The 17,677-nt window shown below is 41.4% G+C and overlaps 1 protein-coding gene across 1 annotated transcript in view; it reads left to right on the top strand.

The window, feature by feature from the left end:
- Positions 1 to 17,677, top strand: part of SPAST (spastin) — a 95,968-nt gene that overhangs the window by 22,081 nt on the left and 56,210 nt on the right. The window contains exons 5-6 of the mRNA XM_006168814.3: positions 11,781 to 11,864; positions 16,231 to 16,314. Coding sequence (XP_006168876.1) covers positions 11,781 to 11,864; positions 16,231 to 16,314 — 168 coding nt within the window. The remainder of the gene's footprint in view (positions 1 to 11,780; positions 11,865 to 16,230; positions 16,315 to 17,677) is intronic.

The raw sequence follows: 17,677 nt of genomic DNA, 5'->3' as shown, positions 1-17,677 counted from the left end.
TCTCTTAAAACCCCCCCCTTTTTTTTTTTTTTTTTTTTTTTTTTTGGCTGTAGGGTATGTGCACTCGGCAAAGAGACAAAGAGATAGTGAGAAATCACTCCCTAGGGGGGATTGGCATGCCACAATCCCCTCTCCTCTGTTCTCCTCTTGGGACTTTGGGCACACATGCCCAGTATGAATTTTAAGCCCCCAGGTCTGGGACTTTATCCACGGTCAGCTATGCTGGAGTTCAGTGATGTAATCATGACACCATCTGCTGGTCCCTAGATCTCATCTTAATGTAGTTGCATATAAATTTATAGTTTTTTTTTAAAGAATTATTTTATTGAATTTTAATTAATTCATTTTAATTTGACCAGAGAGGGACAGAGTTAGAGAGAGAGGGAGGGAGGGAAAGTGAGAAACCAAGCCACCGTGTAGGAATCCATTCGCAGGCTGCCATGTGGCAGTCCAGTGCCCTTAACCACCACTCCACCTGCCGGCCCCTAAATTTGTAGTTTTTTATGATTACTGTTTATTTTGAGTTTTATTCTGATGGCACAAAGACACTCAACTTGACTCTCATTTCTCACAAAGGCCTTACTTTGTCTGGGACCAAACCTTTTAAAAAGTGAGGAATAGGATAGGAAATCCTATTTAACTATGAAATGGTAACTGGATACATATTAAGTGGATATGTGAGGTCTACTAATTACATTAAATGTTTATTTATCTATTTTTGCTATAGGGTACATGAGCAAATGAGAAAGAGCGGGAGAGAGAGTACGCACCCCCCCAGGGGCATGGTCATGCCACAATCCCTTATCCAGTCTCCTCTCAGGACTTTGGGTACATACCTGCCGTGTTTTACCAGTAGTTGGGTCCCAGACTCAAACCTTGAACTCAGCCACGTGGGATCCAGTCAACTTAACCACCACACGCCACCAGCTGATCCTTAAATTAGTTATTAAGGGCCAGCAGATGGTGTAGTAGTTAGAGGCCCTCGACTCCCACATGGCCCACCACAGTTCAAGTCCTGGACCTGGTGGCTTGCTTTCTCTCTCTCTCTTTCTCATTTTGATCAAATAGGAAGATAATAGTTAAAGTTAAAATAATTCTTTTAAAAAATAATAAACTAAGTAATGTTATTGAATACCAGTTAATTTGCACAGCTCTGCATTCTAGTTCTCTGCATTCTCCACATTCTCTGATAGTTGAGAAGAATCTCACTCTTGTGAGGTTTTTATTATTATTATTATTATTATTAAGAATTTTTATTTATTTATTTAATTTGACCAGAGAGGGACAGAGTAAGACAGAGAGAGAGGGAAACTGAGAAAGCAAACTGCCAGGTCTGGAACTCGATCTACGGTTGGCCGTGCAGGAGTCCAGAGCCCTTAACCACCGTGCCACCTGCCATCCCCCTCTCTCTTGTGAGTGTGAGTTTGAACTGTGTTAATATAAACATTCACTATGTGATTAATAAATGTGTATTTTATGTATACTACATATCTTTCACTTTTCTCAAGCCATTAAATAATTTTGTCAATATTTTTTCTAATTGTTGAACTTCCTTGGAAGACTGATAACCTATGTTATCCATTTTATACATGGGGTAACTGAAATTTATACCACCTGTCAGCTCCCAAGTTTATTTAACTTTATTTATTTATTTTTAAAGAGATTTTTGCTAGAGTGTGTGTGCTTGCTAGAGAGACAGGGGGACAGAAAGCTAGAAATCACTCCCCAGGGGAATGGCCATGCTGCAGTCCCTTCTCTTCCATTGTCCTCTTGGGATTTTGGGCATGCACCACACATGAATCCAGCATGAGTTTCAAGATGCTGGGTTTGGGACTCGAACCGTGGTCAGCCATCAGCAACGTAACCATTATGCCATCTGCTGGTATCTAATTTTATTTATTATTATTATTTAATATCCTAAAGGACACATACACTGACCAGAGAAAAAGGGAAAGTGAGAAAGCACTTGAACCATGGTCAGCCATGTGTGAATCCAAGACCTCAACCACCACACCACCTGCTGGTCCCAGAAATTGTCTTTATTAAGTCCTTTTCTATTTATTCCTAACTGGTGTGCATGTGTGTGTATGCAAATAAACATGTATATACCTATATTTAAAACAGCAGGTATTTTTTTTTAATACATTTTCTCTGTAGGGCACATGTGCCCGCCAGAGAGACAAAAGGCGAGTAATCACCCCCTGGGGGGCATGGCCACACTGCAATCTCTTCTCCTCCATTCTCCTCTCAGGATTTGGGGCATGCCATACACCCCCAGTGTGAGTTTTAAGCTGCCAGGTCTGGGACTAGAACCACAGTCAAGTACGTGAGAGTCCAGTGACATAACTATTATGCTTTTTACTGGAACCCAAACAGCAGGTTTTTTTTTTTTTTTTTTCTGGGATTTCCTCGGCTCTCTCAAAACAGCAGGTCTTCAAAAAATTGCTGTATAACTTTATAATTGTATGTAGTCTGACCTTGTTCTTTAAAATGCACACACAAAGGGTCAGCATGGGTGTGATGGTTAAAGACCCTGGACTCCCATATGGCTGACCGCAGTTCAAGTCCTGAACCTGGTGGCTTGCTTTCTCACTTTCCCTCTCTCCTCTCTCTGTCTGATCAAACTGGAAAATAATAATAATAAATAAGGTTAAATAAATAAATTTTAAAAAATACACACACAAATGCCTGTTTACATTTTTTAAATACAGAATTATTTATTTTATTATATTATATTAATATTATTCTATTTTTACCAGAGACAGAGAAAGAGAAAAAGAGGGAGAGCAAGAAAGCAAGTTGCTAGGTCTGGTACTTGAACTGTGGTCGTCCATGTGGGAGTCCAGCACCTTGACCACCACACCACCTGCTGGCCCTTACATCTGTTTTTAGAAAGTGAGAATGGGAGGCCAGCAGGTGACGTGGTGGTTAAGGCACTGTACTCCCACATGGCTGACTATAGTTTGAGTCTTGCTTTCTTACTTTCCTCTCTCTGGTGAGTACACATGCTCTATGGGATTTGATCATGGGGTAAGCCATGTGAGAGTCCAGCATCCCTACCACCATACCACATGCTGGCCCCAATAAATTTTTTAAAAATTATTTTATTTAGCTTTATTTGTTAATTTTCATTTGACCAGAGAGGGAGGGAGGGAGGGAGAGAGAAAGTGAGAAAGCAAGCCACCAGGTCTCGGACTTGAACCATGGTCAACCATGTGGGAGTCCAGTGCCGTTAACCACCACACCACCTGCTGAGCCCCAATAAATAATTTTTTTAAAGTTAAATAAAAGAGAACTGGTTCCATAGCCAGGTGGTTAAAGGAGCTGGATCCCACAGGGCCAAACATGTTTTAAATCCTGGACCATTAACTTGAAAAACACCAGGTATGTATGTGTGCCTGTTCAAAATCCTGACAGGGTGGAGAAATGGAGAAGAGATTGTGATGTGACCACACCCTGTTGAGGGGTTCTTTCTCCCACTCCCTTTCTTTCTCTCTCTGTTTCTCACTTTCTGGCAAGTGCATGTGCTGCTGGAGGAGGGGAATGAATATGGAGTTCATAAACCAGAAGTGTCAGATTTGGTAACTTTTTTGTACTTCTGAAAACTTGCTATATACCTACCATTTTGAAAGGATTGATTTCAGACTTAATTTCCTAGGCATAATGTTTCTGTTCTAAAGTAGTAGTTTCTGTTCACCATTAGAATAAAGTAGGAATTAATCTGTTGATATGTATTTTCAAAAGGATAATACTTTTTAAAAATTATTTAACTTTATTTATTAAGAATTCTTTAATCCATTTTCTTTCTTTTTTTTTTTTTTAATTTGACCAGAGACTCAGAGAGAGGGAAAGTGAGAAAACAAGCCACCAGGTCCAGGACTCAAACTGTGGTCAGCCATGTGGGAGTGTCCAGCATCTTAACCATCACACCACTTGCTGGTCCCCTATTTATTTATTTTTAATTTGACCAGAGAGGGACAGAGTGAGGGGGTGAGGAATGAGAAAGCAAGCCTCCAGGTCAGGGACTTGAACCATGGTCGGCCACATGGGAGTCCAGTGCCCTCAACCACTATGCCACTTGCCGTTCCTTATTACATATACAACAAGCATTTTATTTTAATTTTTATATTTTACTTTATTTATTGATTTTTAATTTGGCCAGAGAGAGAGAGCCAGAGCAAGGGAGAGAGAGAAAGTGAGAAAGCGAGCCACCAGGTCCAGGACTCAAACCGTGGTTGGCCATGTGGTAGTCCAGTGTCCTTAACCACTACGCCACCTGCTGGCCCCTCCACAACAAGCATTTTACATTTATCTGCAAGAATACTTAATGGCATTTTCGCTAAAGAAACAAAAAAACAGCCATTGTTACAGACTTTACCTCTTGTTTTATTTCTAGTTATTATTATTATTATTTTTTTTTTTTTTAGAGGTTTTCGCTATAGGGCGCGTGCGCTTGCCAGACAGACAGAGACAGAGAGAAAGAAAGTGAGAAATCACCCCCCAGGGGGGATGGTCACGCCTCAATCCCTTCTCCTCCGTACTCCTCTCGGGATCTTGGGCACGCACGCACACGTGCCTGGCGTGAGTTTTAAGCCTCCGGGTCCGGGACGCGAACCACGGTCGATTACGTGGGAGTCCAACAACATAGCCATTACGCTAACTGCTGGTCCCTCTAGTTATTATTTATTTATTTTTAACACAGTTTATGTTTTTTTCTAGTGTGAATACAGTTAAGCCCTGGTCACCTGGTAACTGGATTTTCAAGGTTATGGTTAGTTGTCCTAATGACAGTTAAGGGATGACCAATGCTATGGTTTGATAGACTACAGTGGTGGAAGTCACATGGCCAACTGCAGGTTAGGTTCCTGGGGTTGTCCTGAGAACATGGTGGGTGTGCATGTGAGTGCCCAAGATCCTGAGGAACTAAAGGGCTAGGGAAAAAGGGACTATGATGTGATGAGATTGTAGAGGGTATTTTCTCTCGTGCGTGTACTTACATGCATATGCTATCGTAAAAACAAAAACACTTGGGGTCAGGAGATGGCATAATGGTTACAATTCTGGACTCCCATGTGGTCAGCCGTGGTTTGAGTCCTGGACCCAGTGGCTTTTAAACCCCCCCTGTGTGCCCCGTGGCTTGAAACTCACGCTGGTCATGTGTGCCTGCGTGCCCAAAATCCTAAGAGGAGAATGGAGAATGGATTGTGTGGCCATCCTCTCTGGGGGGTGATTCCTCATTTTCTGTCTCTCTGGCAAGCACACACGCCCTATGGCAAAAAGACCCTTTCTAAAAACAAAACCAAACCACCTAATCCTACTATAGGATTAAGAGGTAGTGTTTAGGCCAGGATTAAGAGGTAGTGTTTAGGCCCAGTCATGGTAGCACACAGATAGTACCACCACTGGGAAACTGGAAGCTGCATCAGAGGCCAGGGTTCATTTTCTAGGCTGAGTGAAATATATTGGGCACAGCCCCCTGAAATACTAGCTAATTGAGAAGCTGGAGCAGGGAGATCACAACACAGAGACCTTGTCAAAAATTTCTATCACCACAGGCTAGCAGGTGGTATGGTGGTTAGGACATGGCTGACCATGGTTCATGTTCTAGACCCAGCTGCTTGAAAATCATGCTAGGCATGTGTACATGATTGCTCAAAATCTTGGGAAGAAAATGGAAGAAAAGGGATTGTGATGTGGCCATCCCTCCAGGGGACGATTTCTCACTTCCTTTCTCTTATAACTGCTTATGCTAGAAATCTCATAGAATAAAACATCTTTGAGCACACACTTGCCATATGGCAAAACACTAAAACAAAAACAAACACCTTATCTTTTTGTGTAGGTGTCTCTTTGTCCCTCTTTCTCTTACAATGGGGGCAAAAAAGGTGATTAGGATTTAGGTAACCAGAGTAGATTGAATCCTGGTGGGTTTATAAGGAGAAGGAATGAAATAGATAAACGGACATAGACATAAGCTTTTTTGCATGTTTTTTTTCACCTTCTGGAAAACCTCTGCAATGTCCACAAGCAAGAAGACCCTCACCAAATGTGGCCTCTTGACCTTAGACCTCCAAAACTGCATGTTAAATAAACCTCTCTTCTTTCTTTCTTTTTTTCTTTTCTTTTTTTTTTTTTTTCAGTTTATATATTTTTTCCATAAGCAAGAGAGGCAGACCACCCTCCCAGGAGGGTCTCAGTGCCATGATCCAGCCTCAGCCAGGCCTGGATTATGCCTGGCATAGTCAAGAGGTCTCGGAATATGAACCTGAAACCTTTCCATGAAGGTCTGACTCCCCAAGTGTTGTGTTTTACCACTGCACTACTACCTTGGACTCTTCTCTATTTATAAATCACCCAGGCTCAGATATTTATTTATTTATTTTTAGAGAGATGTTTTGCTATAGGGTACATGTGCTCACCAGAGAGACAGAAAGCTAGAAAACACCCCCCAGGGAATTGGCCACTCTGCAGTCCCTTCTCCTCCATTCTTCTCTCAGGATCTTGAGCATGCAGCACATGCACCTGGTGTGAGTTTTAAGTTTCCGGGACTCAAACTGCAATTAACTATGAGATTGAGAGTCAGCAGTGTAACCATTATGCCACCTGCCAGTCCCCTACTCAGATATTTCTTTTATTAGCAACATAATGGACTAAAGCAGTCAGTGAAAATATACTAAGTTATTGAAGGAGGATTTCCCTAACATTTTTCTCTTTTCTACTCTCTTATTTACTGTACTTCACCCAACAAAGTTGGATTTTTTTTTTAAGAGGTTTTGCCTTTGTGCTGGAGAGAGAGAGAGAGACAGAGACAGTGAAAGGGAAAGTGAGAAATCACTTCCAGGGGTGGGGGGGTGACCATGCCACAATTCCTTCTCCTTCCAGGATCTTGGGAATGCACGCACTCATGCCCAGCATGATTTTCAAGCTCCCAAACTGGGACTCAGTCAATGGTCAGCCATGTCGAAGTCCAGCAATATAATCACTATGCCAGTATGACCCCCCGGATTTGGAATTATGTCATCAGGCAATGTATAAATTGTCTGCTCTTCTATACTATATATATTTTTTTCCACTCTTGAGCTTTAATACTTCTGCCAAGTTTATAGTGCCTACAGTAACAAACCAAACTGTAGTTCTTATAGTCACATGCCAACTGTGGGTTCAGATCCCCAGGTTAGCTTGAAAATACTCAAGGTTGGAGGCCAGCAGGTGGTGTGGTGTTTAAGGTGCTGGACACTCCCACATGGTCGACCCTGATTCGAGTCCCAGCGCTGGTGGCTTGCTTTCTCGCTTTCTCTCGCTCTCGTCAAATTAAAATAAATGAATGAATAAGTAAAATTAAATAAATAATTTTTTTTAAAAAAGAAAGAAAATACTCAAGGTTGTTCACATTGTGCCTAAAATCTTGGAAGGCTGGAGTGCTCTGGAAAGGGGATCACGGTGTCACAACACTCTGTGGGGGTGCTCCTCTCTTCTTGCTTTCTGTCTCCTTGTCTCTGGCAACCAGATGCACCTCCTAGCAACTAAAAAGAAATAAAGAGTAATAAAAAATACTTACATTAATTTTGATCCTTAGATTTTTTTTTTTTTTTGTCCTTTTTGCTGCAGGCTGCACGTGCTTGCCAGAGAGACACTAGGGAGAGGAGAAAGCATCCTCATGAAGAATGGTCGTGCCACAGTCCCCTCTCCATCTCTCCCTCCTTTCAGGATTTTGGGCATGCACACACATATTGGGCATGTTCCTGAAGCCACTGGATCTGGGGCTCAAACCATGTGGTTGGCCATGTAAGATCACTTACCTCAACCACCAGGCCACAGAGCCACCCACCCCCCGATGACCTTTAGATACTTTATTTAAAAAAATCAGATGGAAGTCTTTCCCACCCTCATTCTTTACTTAGTATGTTGGCTTTTTTTTTTTTTTTTTTTAATTGTCAGAGGGCAGATGGGCTCACCAGAGAGAGATAGACAAAGAGGAGAGGGAGAAAGCACCTTCTTTCTTTTTTTTAAAAAAAGGTTTTTCCCTTACGGCAGGTGCACTCACCAGAAAGAGACAGAGACACTGAAAGGGAAAGTGGGAAATCATCTCTTGGGAAATGGCCACGATGCAGTTTCTTCACTGTTCTCCTCCTGGGATCTTGGGCACACATGCACATCCACCCAGTCCGATTTTCAAGCCACTGGGTCTGAGACTCAAACCACAGTTGCCATGTGGGAGTCCAGCAACATAACCACTACACCATCTGCACGCTCCAGAAGTTACCCTTTTAAGAGTATGGTAACGCCACAGTCCCTTCTCCATCTTCCGTCTTTTTCTTAACTTGCTATAGGGCACATGTACTTATCAGAGACATAGAGAAAGTGAGGATGCACTTCTTAGGGGGAATGCCCAGGAAGTCCCTTCTCCTCTGGTCTCCCCCTGGGACCTTGAGCATGCACGCATACTTGAGCACTTAGTGAGCTCCTCAAGCTGCCAGGTCTAATAGTCAACCATGTGGGATCCATCTGCCTTAACCACCACACTACCTAGCTGGCCACTCGTTGGGATTTTAGGAGTGAATGCACAGGAGGCTGATGTGATTTTCAAGCTGCTGGGTCTGGGACTCTAATCATACAGTTGACCATGTTGAATCCAGCTCCCATAAACACTAGGTAACAAGGCCAGCCTTCACGTGCTTATTTGACATTCATGTCTCTTCTTTGATAAAGTATATATTTTGCTTTTTCACCTTTTTTTTTTTTTTAACTTTTTCTTTTTTTTTTGCCATAAGGGTACCTGCATTCATTTGGGTCAGAGGGAGTGAAAAATCATCCTCCAGAGGGCATGGGCATGCCACAGTTCCTTCTCCACCCTTCTCTTGGGATTTTGGGCACACACACACACAAATGCATCCAGCTTGTTTTTCAAGCAACCAGTTCTGAGGACTCAAACCTTGGAGTTGGCCTGAGATCCAGTACCTTAAACACCACGTCACCTCCTGGGATTAAGCCCACTATTTTTAAATGTGTTTTTATTTTTTTAATTAAAGAATTATTTATCTAATTTTACTTATTTACTCATTTATTTTAATTTGACCAAAGAGAGACACACACAGAGAGAGGGAAAGTGAGAAAGCAGGCCACCTGGTCTGGGACTCAAACTGTGGTCAGCCATGTGGGAGAGTCCAGCACCTCAACCACCATGCCACCTGCCGATCCCTTAAATGTTGTTGTTGTTTTCCAATAATTTTATTTATTTATTTATTCGACTTTATTTATTTCATTTTAATTTGAGCAGATAGGGACAGAGTGAGAGAGTGAGAGAAGGAAAGAGAGAAAGCAAGCCACCAGATCTGAGACTCAAAATGTAGTCATCTGTGTGGGAGAGTCTAGTGCCTTAACCAGGCCATCAGTGTGTTTTTCTTATGGTTATGATTTTTGTGTTCCCTTGAAGAAATCTCTGCCTGACTCAAGATCACAAAGAATTTTGTTTATAGTTTCTGTCACAAGTTTTATACTTTTAGGTTTTACATTTAGGTCTATGATACATTTCAGTTTAATTTTTTTATATGGCCACAGTTAATTTCTTTACTTATGAATGTCCCATATATTTGCATTTGAATGAAAGCTCCAGACAGAGAAGGGAATGAGTAAGCAGGCCCTGTGGGGTACACACTGCAGTACCTTCTCCATTTTCCCATCCTGTTAGGATTTTAGGCATACACATAAATGTGCCTGTTGTATTTTTCAAGCCTCCAGGGCCAGGATTTGAACTGCACATTTGGCCATGTAGGTCTGGCTTCCTTAACTGGTATGTCATGGTCTAGCCCTATTCCTTCTTTGTTGAATTTCTTATCTATATCTAAATCAATCAACAATATATGTATGGGTCTATTGCTAGTCTTTTCCTTTGACTTACAAATCTATCCTACTGCTGGTAGTTTTATACTTTCAGATAAGAGGTATGGAGGATCAGCAGGTGGCACGGTGGTTAAAGAGCTGGACTCCCACATGGCTGACTGCAGTTTGAGTCCCAAACCTGGCAGCTTGCTTTCTCACTCTCTCTTTCTTTTTCGTGAGTGCGCATGCCCTATAACAATTTAAAAATAATAATAATTAATAAATCTTAAAAAAGTCTTAATGTCATAAACTCACCATTTGATTCAAAGAAAATAGAAATGTTACTAAGTGCCACACTTGTAATCTCATATACCAGGCCTCTTGATGTAATCATTTGTTAAATAAAATGTACTCTAGGGGACCAGCGGGTTGTGTGGTTGGTAAGGCGCTGGACACACTCACATGCCTGACCACAGTTTGAGTCCCTGACCTGGTGGCTTGCTCTTTCTCTCTCTCTTTTCTGTGTCTTTCTCTGGTCAAATTAAAAATAATGAATGAAGAAATAAAGTTAAATACATAATTCCATAAAATAAAACAATTAAAATAAATCCAAAAAAACTTACTCTATAAGGGGTCCACAGGTGGCATGGTGGTTAAGGATGCTGATCTTCCACAGGGATGACCACGGCTCAAGACCCAGGTCTGGCAGCTTGTTTTCTTACCCCCCCCCCCACTCTGTCCCTCTCTAGTCAAATTAAAATAAATAAATAAAGTTAAACAAAATAATTCTTTAAAAAAATAAAAAAGCTTACTCTATAAAGGGGGCACCCAAAAATGAACTCATGATATCAGATTTGAATATAATTATATTGAACAGTGTTTTTTCCCTCACTACTATTAAGATCATGTTTACCTTTTCCAGCACTATTTTTTTAAAGAGTTATTTAACTTTTATTTATTTATTTTAATTTGACCAGAGAGGGACAAAGAGAGAGAAAGCAAACCAACAGGTCTGTGACTGTGGTCAGCCATGTGAGAGTCTGGCACCGTTAACCACCATGCTACCTGCCAGCCCCAACAGCACTATGTATTTTTTAAAAAGTTTATTGAAAGTATATTTTCCCCAAATTTCTTTCCATTTTCCCAGCATTTCAATGATAATAAGAATCAGTATCAGGGGACCAGCAGACGGCATAATGGTTATGTCATTCGTCTCGCACATAGTTGACCACAGTTCGAGTTCCAGACCAGCGACTTAAAACTCATGCCAGGCATGTGTGCGTGTGTGCCCAAAATCTTTTTTTTTTTTGGAGAGGTTTTTTGCTATAGGGCACGTGCGCTCGCCAGACAGAGAGACAGAAAGCGAGAAATCACCCCCAGGGGGGATGGTCATGCCGCAATCCCTTCTCCTCCATTCTCCTCTCGGGATCTTGGGCACGCACTTACATGCGCCCGGGGTGAGTTTTAAGCCACTGGATCCGGGACGCGAACTGCAGTCGACTACGTGGGAGTCCAGCGACATAGCCATTACGCTAACTGCTGGTTCCCCAAAATCTTGAGAGGAGAATAGAGGAGAAGGAATTGTAGCACGACTGTCCTCCCTGGGTGGTGGGGGTGATTTCTCGCTTTCTGTCTTTGTCTCTCCAGTGACTTCACATACCCTATAGCAAAAAAATTCTCTTTAAAAAAATATATGTATCAGAACATCATAAGGAACAAAGGAGTCAGCCCTAAAATTTTGAGAAACATTGTGACTATATTCCTGCTCTTAGAGATTCATATACACATAAGATGCTTAAAGTACCAAGAAGTCATTCAGTGATGTTTCTCAGACTTATTGATCACAACCTTATTTTTCGTGTATCATCTATCAATAGCATGCTTTGAGAAATGTTTAGTGTACTCTTCTTGGTCATGATATATATATATATATATAAATAATTATTTCTATTTTAAAGCAGGACAGAAGGAGCAAGCTGTGGAATGGTATAAAAAAGGCATTGAAGAACTAGAAAAAGGAATAGCTGTTATAGTTACAGGACAAGGTAAAGTTATGTTTATATTTGTTTACACCACAATTCCCTTTGCACTTGTGGGTAATACTTCTTGATTGTATGTTAGAATATGATCTATAGGGCAGCCAATGGGTGACATGGTGGTTAAAGGCACTGGACTTCCATGTGACCAACTGTGGTTTGAGTTCTAGACCTGGCAGCTTGAAATTCATGCCTAGTACGTGCATGTATGTCCTGAATCTCAGTAGGAGACTTGAGGAGGAAAGGATTGTGGCATGGCCATCCTCCCGGAGGGTGACGTCTCACATTTCCTCTCACTGTCTCTCTGGTGAGCACATGTGCCCTATGGCAAAAACCTTAAAAAAAAAAAAAAAAAAGAGAGAGAGAGAGAGTGAGAGAGAATATGACTTGGAGTCAACAGGTGGCATGGTGGTTAAGGCACTGGACTCCCACATGACCTGGTGACTTGTGTTCTTGTTTTCTCTCTCTTTTTCTCTCTCTTTCATGAGCACATGTGCCCCTTAGCACATTTTTTAAAAATAGGGGTTAGGGGCCAGCCGGTGGTGTGGTGGTGAAGGCACGAGACTCCCAGATGGTCTACTGCGGTTCAAGTTGCAAAACTGGCAGCTTGCTTTTTTCACCCCCCCCTTGTCAAATTAAAAAATAATAATGATAAATAAAATTACATAAATAATGCTAATACAAAAAATAGGGGCCAGCAGATAACATAGCAGTTTAAGGCAGTGGGCTCCCACATACTCAGCCTGGTTCGAATTCCAGACCCAGTGGCTTGAAACTCACACCAGGCACATGTGTGTGCGTCCCCCAGATTCTGAGAGGAGAATGGAGGACAAGGGATATCGGCATGGCTATCCGCCCAGGTAGTGTCTCCAGTGAGCGCACATGCCCTGCAGCAAAATTCTCTCAAAAAGAAAAATTAATAAATAACTAAGTTGAAAGAAAAGAATATGAGCTGTAAATGTCTAATTTTTGTTTTAGTTTTTCAAATTTTGCCAGAGAGCATGCACATTCATCAGAGAGAGAGAGGGAGGAAACATCCTCCAATGGGGCATGGTCGTGTCATCCATTCTCTTTAGTATCTCCATCCTTTTGAGATTTGGGGCACTAACACACATGTGGCATATTCTTCAAGCACTGGGGCTAGGATTCAAGCCACATAGTTAGCTATATAGGGTCCAGCTTCCTTAATGATAAGGCCACAGGATTGATCCTAAATATCTTTCTGTGATTAATACTTGACTTAAAAAAATTTTTTAAAATAATTATTTAATTTTATTAATCTTTTTTCTAATTGTTATTTAATTTTACTTATTATTACTAATTTTTAGAGAGAGAGAGAAAGCAAACTACCAGGTCAGAGACTTAAAACTTGGTTAGCCATTTGGGAGTCCAGCACATTGACACCACACCACCTGCTGGCACCAATACTTGGCTTTTTAAAACCAGGGCAAATGGGGCCAGAGGGTGTATGTTGGTGAAACTTGACACTCTGCAAGGCAGTCCCTCATGAGAAGGTTCCCAGTTCAAGTTCAGAGACCTTCTTGAGTATGCTAGGCACACATTCCAAGCTGGTAGAAGGCTGGGAGTAAATCACAAAATGAAGACCCGTTAGTGGTTGCTGTCTTTCTATCTATCACTTGTGGAAGAGGGAAATAAATAAAAAGACAAAGCAGTTCTCCTATTTACTTGCCTATCACCTCAAATTAAAAATTAGAGTCTATGGGGACCAGCAGGTGGTATGGTGGTTAAGGCGCTAGACACTTCCACATGGCTGATCACAGTTTGACTCCCAGACCTGGTGGCTTCTTTCTCGTTTTCCCAATCTCTCTCTTTCTGTGTGTGTCTCTCTCTCTCTGGTAAAATTAAAAAAAAAAAAAAAAGAGAGAGAGAGAATGAATAAATACAATTAAGTAAATAATTTTTTTAAAAATTAGAGTCTAATGGGCACAAGCAGTTGTTGCATAATAGTTACATCACTGGATTCCCACGTAGTCAATGATGGTTTGAATCCCGAACCCGGTGGCTTAAAACTCATGCTGGGCATGTGTATGTGTATGCTCAAAATCCCTAAAGGAGGATGGAGAAGGGGTTGTGGCATGGCCATCCTCCCCAGGTGGAAATTTTTTGCTTTCCTTCTGTCTATTTCTCTCTGGTGAGCACATGTGTCCTGTAACAAAAAAATCTCTCTAAAATAAAAATAAATAAATACAAATTAGAGTCTAATAATTATCTTTAAATATTTAATTAATACTATAGGGTCAAGCATCATTGTAAGCTCTTTGTATGTAGTATCTCTTAATTTTCATCACCCTCCTATGCTGTATAACTGCTGCTGTTATCTTTATTTTTCAGATGAATAACCTGAAGTACAGAGAAGTTAAGTAATTTACCTAAGACACCTGCTACAGAATTATAGAGAATCAGAATTTGAACCCAAGGGGACCAGCAGTTAGCATAATGGCTATGTCGCTGGACTCTCCCACGTAGTCGACCGCAGTTTGAGTCCCGGACCCGGTGGCTTAAAACCCACGCCGGGCGCATGTGCGTGCGTGCCCAAGATCCCGAAAGGAGAATGGAGGAGAAGGGATTGTGGCGTGGCCATCCCCCCTGGGGGGGGTGATTTCTCGCTTTCTGTCTCTCTGTCTGTCTGGCGAGCATGCGCGCCCTATAACAAAAACCTCTCCAAAAAAAGAAAAAAAAAAAAAGAATTTGAACCCTAGGAGTCTGACTTAAGAGCCTGTATTCTTTTTTTTGTTTGTTTGTTTGTCTGTTTTTTTGCTATAGGGCAGGTTGGCTCACTAGAGACAGAGAGAGGAGAGGGAAAGTAAGAAATCAACCTCCAAAGGGGATGGCCATGTTACAATCCCTTTTCTTCCATTCTTCTCCCAGGATTTTGGGTGCACACACACACATGTTTGGAGTGATTTTTAAAGCTGCTGGTCCAAAACATGGCCAGACATGTGGAAATCTAGCCCTTATGCCACCTGTTGACCCTTGAGCCTGTATTCTTAAATTGTGCAGTTAATATTTTGTAGTATGTGGATGCCCCTATTAAATAAATAAAGGATTTCAGTTTATCATAGCTAATATAAATACAGAAGCAAAAGTAGTAGTACTTAGGCTAGTCGTTCATCCAGAGATGTTTATTGACTGGCTGGCAGATTCTACTGTGTATTAATATGTCATCTAACCTCCAATTGTTATAATGTGGCCAATATTTATTCTCCTTTTTGCCTTTCCCCTGTGTATTTTGACTACTGTTATATTTACTAGATTCTGGTATATAAGAGAGCAGAATAGAATCAGTAAACATGGGAAGTTTGGCTTTTTTTTTTCTTTAAGGGAGATTTTTGCTGTAGTATGCGTGTGTTCACCAGAGAGACCATGAGAGACAGAAAGCAAGAAATCATCTCCCCATGGGGGATGGATATGCTACAATCCCTTTTCTTCCATTCTCCTTTTGGGATTTTGGGCATGGATATACACATGCCCAGCGTGAGTTTTAAGCCATCAATTCCAGGACTTGAATTATATTCAACTATGTGGGAATTTAGCAACATAACTGTTATTCCATCTGTGAGTCCCAGGTTTTGTTGTTGTTGTTAAGAGTGATATTTGCTATAGGGCGCATGCACTGATTGTAAAATACATCCCGGTTTAAAATACAGGATTTTGAAACGAGAAGATAAAAATGTGTTAGGCGCCATGAAGTATGCACAAAATTGGACCAACCATAGAAATTCTGAAACCATCACGAGAACCGTAACTGATTTAGTAGATACTATTTTACAAATATTTTAATTTTCCTTTTTTCTTTTGGGAGAGGTTTTTGCTATAGGGCGTGTGCGCTCGCCAGACAGACAGAGATAGATAGAGAGATAGAAAGCAAGAAATCACCCCCCAATGGGGATGGCCATGCCGCAATCCCTTCTCCTCCATTCTCCTCTTGGGATTTTGGACATGCACGCACACGCGCCTGGTGTGCGTTTAAGCCACCGGGTCCGGGACTCGAACTGTGGTCGACTACATGGGAGTCCAGCGACATAGCCATTACGCTAACTGCTGGTCCTGATTTTCCTTTTTTTAAGAATTATTTATTTGTTTAATTTTAGTTATTATCATTTTATTTTAATTTGACCAGAGAGAGAAAGGGAAAGCAAGAAAGCAAGCCACCAGGTCCGGGACTCAAACTGTGGTCAGCCGTGTGGGAATCCAGCGCCTTTAACTACCATGCCACCTGCCAGCCCCCAAATATTTTAGTTTTCTTCGTAAAACCTTTGGTTTTCCATGAGAGTAGATAGGATGATATTTTATCTTGAAACAGTATTAGTAGGACAATACAGATATTTTAATTAAATTTTTTTTTTCCTTTCAGGTGAACAGTATGAAAGAGCTAGACGCCTTCAAGCTAAAATGATGACTAATTTGGTTATGGCCAAAGACCGTTTGCAACTTCTAGGTATCAATTAGCATATTATGTAATTAGACATGAGGTGTACTTGAAGTGTGTGTTTGATGCAACTTTATAATCATGGTAGAAATAGATCACTCTCCAGTGCTGGAAGCTATCTGAAAGATCAGGGTTCAGTTCCTGGGTCTGCCTGTGCATGCCTGGCACTTATGCATGTTCATGATCTTGGCTGACTTGGAAGGCTGCAGGAAGGTTCTTCACTTGAGACTATTGAAAGTGCCTGTCTTTTCCTACCCCATGAAACAAGTATTAGGTTGTCGGAAAAGTCATGACATGTTTTCCTATACAAGAATACTTCATAACTTCTGATGACCCAATAAGTAGAGCCAACTCCATAGCATAGGTTAAGAGTTGTGCATGGTCAACCATAGTTTGATCCTGGACCTGGGTAGCTTGAAAAACATGCCAAGTGTGTGTGTGTGTGCACTCGAATCCTGACATAATGTAGAAATGGAGAAGAAATGATAGAGGTGTGACTATGCTTTTTTTGAGGTTTTCTTTCCTCGCTTTCTGGTGCACACATGCCCTCTTGCAATTAAAGAAAGAAACTTTAGGGGCCAGGCAGTGGTGCAGGGGTAATATAATTGTACTCATATGGGAAGGTCCCAGGTTTGCTTCCAGAGGCCTCTCCATGTGTGCTAGGTGTGCATAAACACACGTGTGATCTGGTTGGCTGAGGCTGGGGATGCATAACAGTGTGAAGAATGTGTTGGTAGTGTCTGCCTCCCCACCCCCTCTGTTTTGCTCTCATGTAGGAAATAAACTGTTAAATAAATAGGGGGCTGGGAGGTGGTTTTGTGGTTAAGGTCCTGGACTCCCATATGGCTGGCCATGATTTGAGTCCTGGACGTGGCAGCTTGCTTTCTCACTTTCTGTTTCTCTCTCTCTCTCTAGTCAAATTGGAAAGTAATAATAGTAATTAAGTAAAATTCTTTTTTTTAAAGTAAACAAATTAGTTGGACGAGTGGTGTGGTGGGTAAAGTGGCTGGATCCCACATGACTGACTACATGCCTCAAGTTATTAACCCAGTGGCTTGAAACACACACAAGATGCACGTGCATTTCTGTCCATCATCCAAAAAGGATAGGAGAAATGGAGGTGGGATTGTGGATGCATGGGTGGTGCTTTTTCATTTTCCCTCCCTGTTACTTTGGTTTTTAAATATTTTTTATTTAACTTTATTTATTATTATTACTGTTATTTTAATTTGACCAGAGAGAGAGGGAAATTGAGAGAGCAAACCACTGGGTCCAGGACTCAAACCATGGTCGGCCGGGTGGGAATCCAGCACCCTCAACCATTATGCCACCTGTTGGCCCTCTCCCTGTTACTTTTTTTTTTTTTTTTGAC

This window comes from Tupaia chinensis, unplaced genomic scaffold (assembly GCF_000334495.1).
Source record: "Tupaia chinensis unplaced genomic scaffold, TupChi_1.0 Scaffold146177_1, whole genome shotgun sequence".
Classification (NCBI taxonomy): Eukaryota; Metazoa; Chordata; class Mammalia; order Scandentia; family Tupaiidae; genus Tupaia; species Tupaia belangeri.
Note: the sequence above shows the minus strand (reverse complement) of the source record. Positions and strands in the feature narration are given on the sequence as shown.